This window comes from Saccostrea echinata, unplaced genomic scaffold (genome assembly GCF_033153115.1).
Source record: "Saccostrea echinata isolate AGI-Se365-2 ecotype Australia unplaced genomic scaffold, CSIRO_AGI_Sech_v1 ptg000033l, whole genome shotgun sequence".
Classification (NCBI taxonomy): Eukaryota; Metazoa; Mollusca; class Bivalvia; order Ostreida; family Ostreidae; genus Saccostrea; species Saccostrea echinata.
In genome coordinates this window covers 26,460,504-26,465,319 of record NW_026889782.1, presented here as the reverse complement: position 1 = coordinate 26,465,319, position 4,816 = coordinate 26,460,504, and the positions used below count along the sequence as shown (strand labels likewise).

General features: G+C 37.6%; 1 protein-coding gene across 1 annotated transcript; it reads left to right on the top strand.

Moving 5' to 3' along the window:
* Window positions 1-3,807: 3,807 nt before the first annotated feature.
* On the top strand, window positions 3,808-4,395 carry LOC133198335 (uncharacterized protein F54H12.2-like). The gene has a single exon (XM_061334440.1). It carries the CDS (start codon window positions 3,808-3,810, stop codon window positions 4,393-4,395), a length of 588 nt encoding a protein of 195 aa, XP_061190424.1.
* Window positions 4,396-4,816: the final 421 nt, after the last annotated feature.

The following is a 4,816-nucleotide window of genomic DNA, read 5'->3' as shown; positions in this document are numbered from 1 at the left end:
AAAAGCAAGAAAAACAGAATGATCATGATCAAAAAAAATAATTAGTCTAGCATTCATTCACAGTTCATAAATTAGGTTCTAATCTGTTCCTCACTTAACACTTTCACCATACAGTAAATTAACAAAATATCACTGCTTCTGTACCATCTTAATTCCTTGTTGAAATCTCTTACATTGGCCTCTCTTGATCTTTGATGAACATTTAATAAGACAAGTTATTTTTGTCTCATTTTTATTTATCTATTACTTACAAGTCTACCTGATCATTAAAACTATGAAAGTACTTTTTGTATTATACAATAAAAATTCTTGCATAATTCTCTTATTCTATTAACCTTTCAAGTACATTATTTACAGTGATTAATTATCAAAAGTAAATGGCAAAGGGGAATAACTCCTCTCAGTAGATTACAAATTAATAGTGCCCTAGCTAGGACCAGAACACTTGACTAAATGGTCCAGATGTTTAAATATCTGGTAAAAATACCATTCCTTATTAAAACTTTTACTCTTATTGCCTCTGATATGCCAAGGTGCAGAGAAAATTTTTAAAGAAATAATGCATTTTTACTACAGATTCACTGTATTATCAATAGAACCCCACCCCTCGATCGAGAAACATCAGAGCCTCTCACCCTGGAACCAGAAGTTTGCACATCATAAGTAATCACTTTGTTTATCTGCTTAACACTGAGGAGCAGACAGGATTATTTAATAGAAATAATGCATTTTCACTATATTATCAAGAGCCCCACCCCTGAACCAGCACATCTGACCCAGGGGTCATGCAATTCACTACTCTGGAAGAAGCACTCTTGCTCATCATAACTATACATTAGCTTCTTTGCTTTTTAACCAGAAGCAGAAAAGAATGTTTTCAGAAAAAAATTGCTTTTTCACTATATAATCAATAGAGCCCCCCCCCCCTTTTCACCAGAACCCTTGACCCTGGGGCCATGAAATTCACAAGTTTGGAAGAGGCATCCTTGCATATCATAACAATGTACTTAGTTTGTTTAAATAATACCCAGGGGCAGAGAAGAAGAGTTTTAAAGAAATAATTCACCTTCACTATAGGATCTATATGGCCCCACCCTAGCACCAGAACCCCTGTCCCTGGGGCCATGAATTTCACAATTTTGGAAGAGGCATCCTTGCTTATCATAACAATGTACTTAATTTGTTTAAATAATACCAAGGAGCAGAGAAGAAGATTTTTAGAGCATTAATGCATTTTCACTATATAATAAATAGAGCCCCACCCTAACACCAGAACACCTGATCCAGGGGCCATGAAATTCACAATTTTGGAAGAGGCATCCTTGCTTATCATAACTATGTATTTAATTTATTTCAATAATACCCAGGAGTAGAGAAGAAGATTTTCAAAGAAATAATGCACTTTCACTATATGATCTATATAGCCCCGCCCTAGCACCAGAACCCCTGACCCTGGGGCCATGAATTTCACAATTTTGGTAGAGTCACCCTTGCTTATCATAACTATGTATTTAATTTGTTTCAATAACACGCAGGAGTAGAGAAGAAGATTTTCAAAGAAATAATGCACTTTCACTATATGATCTGTATAGCCCCGCCCTAGCACCAGAACCCCTGACTCTGGGGCCATGAATTTCACAATTTTGGTAGAGTCACTCTTGCTTATCATAACTATGTATTTAATTTGTTTCAATAATACCCAGGAGTAGAGAAGAAGATTTTCAAAGAAATAATGCACTTTCACTATATGATCTATATAGCCCCGCCCTAGCACCAGAACCCCTGACCCTGGGGCCATGAATTTCACAATTTTGGTAGAGTCACTCTTGCTTATCATAACTATGTACTCAATTTGTTTCAATAATACCCAGGCGTAGAGAAGAAGATTTTCAAAGAAATAATGCACTTTCACTATATGATCTATATAACCCCACCCTAGCACCAGAACCCTTGACCCTGGGGCCATGAATTTCACAATTTTGGTAGAGTCACTCCTGCTTATCATAACTATCTATTCAATTTGTTTCAATAATACCCAGGAGCTGAGAAGAAGATTTTCAAAGAAATAATGCACTTTCACTATATGATCTATATAGCCCCGCCCTCGCACCAGAACCCCTGACCCCGGGGCCATGAATTTCACAATTTAGGTAGAGGGCGCAATGCTAATTACAATCATGTCAACAGTTTGACTGCTTGATGTCCAGGAGTAAAGAAGAAGATTTTTAAAGATTGCAAAAATTTTGATGGTTTTAGCCCCACCCCTCAGGCCCCAGGGGGGCAGGGACCATGAAATTCACAATTTTTGTCCCCCTTCACCCACAGATGCTATATGCCAAAATTGGTTAAAATTGGTTGAGCGGTTTCAGAGAAAAAGCTGAAAATGTTTAAATGTTAACGCACGACGCACGATGGACGACGCACGACGACGGACAAAAACGGATAGCAATAGGTCACCTGAGTGACTCAGGTGACCTAAAAAAGAGAAATACCAAAAATGCTCTTTTAACTCATGGACTCAATGCCGTTAAAAATACAGGCTTATTTGCTCTCAATATAGGAGGAAGTTTAGCTTTTAAAAAGATGAATAAGAAAGGTCAAAAAGGTAAAGGGAGAAGAAAAAGAAGAAGACAGAGAGGAAGAGGAGTTTTTAGAGATTTACTGAAAACAGAAGCTAAACATGCCTTGACTGCTGCTGCTAGAACTGGGTTAGATGTGTTAGAAAATAAGAGATCTTTAAAAGACGCTGTCAAAACTCACGGAGTACAAGCCCTGAAACAAAGAATGAATCTAGGAGGTAGTAAGAAAAGAAGAAAAAAGACACCTGTGTTAGCCCGAGGAGGTCCTAAGAGAAAAGGAAAAAATCAAGGAGGCAATATTCCCAAGAAGAAAAAAAGGGGTTTAGATATCTTTGATTAACACTATAAATAGAGGAGTCGAGTGATATTGACCTTCATTTGTGAAAAATCAATCCTAGTAGACACATCATGTTGCAACCAGATTCCTGTGCGTGTGGGATGAACAATTTAGAATTGTTCCAAGTCCCCCAACTAATATTGCTTTAGAAGACTCCAAATGGGAAGAATATTACCCCATTTCCAGTACTTTAGATTTGGATACGGCTCCTATTGAATTTGAAATTAATGGACAAGGAGATCAATATCTGGATTTATCTCAAACGTATGTTCAAATAGTGTGTAAATTTACCAAAGATGATGGTACTAATCTGACTGGAGCTGGCAGTACTTGCGCCCCGGTGAATTATATCTTCCATTCCTTGTTTACGGAAATCGATCTCAGTGTCAATGGAAAAATAGTGACTCCTGGAACCGATACTTATCCTTACAAAGCTTATCTGGAGAAATTACTTTCTTACAAACCCAGAACTTTAATGACACAGATGAGAGCTTGTAGTCTGTGGGAAAAAGATACAGCAGGGCACATGGATGAAGTAGGGGTAGCAGACCTTGGAGTGGCTCAAAATAAGACATTTGATGTAACCCCAGGTCAAGATGGTGGTGCTGATACTGTGACCATTAACCAACCTATCATCCCAGAGTTACCGGCCAATTCTAAAAACGAAGGATTTAGAAAACGTCACCAGGCTATAAATGATAGTAAGAAAATAACCTTGTATGATCGTTTACATCTGGATTTATTTCAACAAGACCGATTTTTACCCAATGGAGTAGACGTCCGTTTGAGATTTAATCGAGCTAAACCTCAGTTCTGTATGATGATCAAAGCAGGAAGTACGGGAAAAGTCAAAATATTGAGCATGATCTAGTCAAACCCACGGCCGTCATGATGAATGGTATTAATCAAGGTTTGAACACTCACAGAGCTATATATCCTTTGAGAAGAGTCGAAGTGAAAACCTTTACCATACCCACAGGAACTCAATCTAAAATCACGGATCATCTGTTTCAAGGCCAGATGCCTAAACACATCATTTTAGGCTTTGTGGACAATGCGGCTTTTAACGGAGATAAAACTAAAAATCCGTTTCATTTCCAAAACGTGGGAATTAAGAAATTAGATGTCAGTATCAACGGAGAGACCATGAGTACTCGTTGTTTCGAACCTAATTTCAATGAAGATTTATATCTGAGATCTTATCTGAGTTTATATCAAGCACTGGGAAAATTAGGAGAAGATTGGGCCCCGGACATCACCCTAGAAGAGTATAAAAACTGGTACACTTTATGGGGCTGGGATTTCACGAAAGATCAAGAAGCGCAATCGGATAAATTCCATATCACAGAAACCGGAAATCTGAGAGTAGAAGTCCAATTTACGAACAATACGGTGAACACCTTAAATTGTGTGGTATATGCAGAATTCGATAATCTGTTAGAAATTAACAAACAGAGAGAAGTCAGTATTGATTATTAATGGATACAGGACAGTTAAAAGAAGTCTTATCCAGAGAATTAAAGAGTAATTTTGGTGGAGTGTACCCTTTAGATTTATTACCGGATCAATTAAGACCTCAAGAAAAAGCCATTGTGGTGAATACGGATCCTCAAGATAAACCTGGAGAACATTGGGTATGTTTGTATTTGTCCAGTCCAGTCATCGAATATTTTGACTCTTATGGATTTCCTCCCTTACAAAAAGAAATTCAAGATTTTATCCATCGTCATGCTCACCAATGGATTTTTAATCCGTACCGATATCAAGATTGGAATACAGATATATGTGGACAATATTGCGTGTATTATTTACATCAAAGACACAAGAAGAGAAAAACCGCAGATGAGTGGTTATTCCCCTTTGACCATAGTACAGCTTTACAAAGAGATCATTATGTAGC

Excerpts from the sequence above, each read along its gene's own strand:
- LOC133198335 (XM_061334440.1), top strand. The coding sequence starts at position 3,808 with ATGAATGGTATTAATCAAGGTTTGAACACTCACAGAGCTATATATCCT.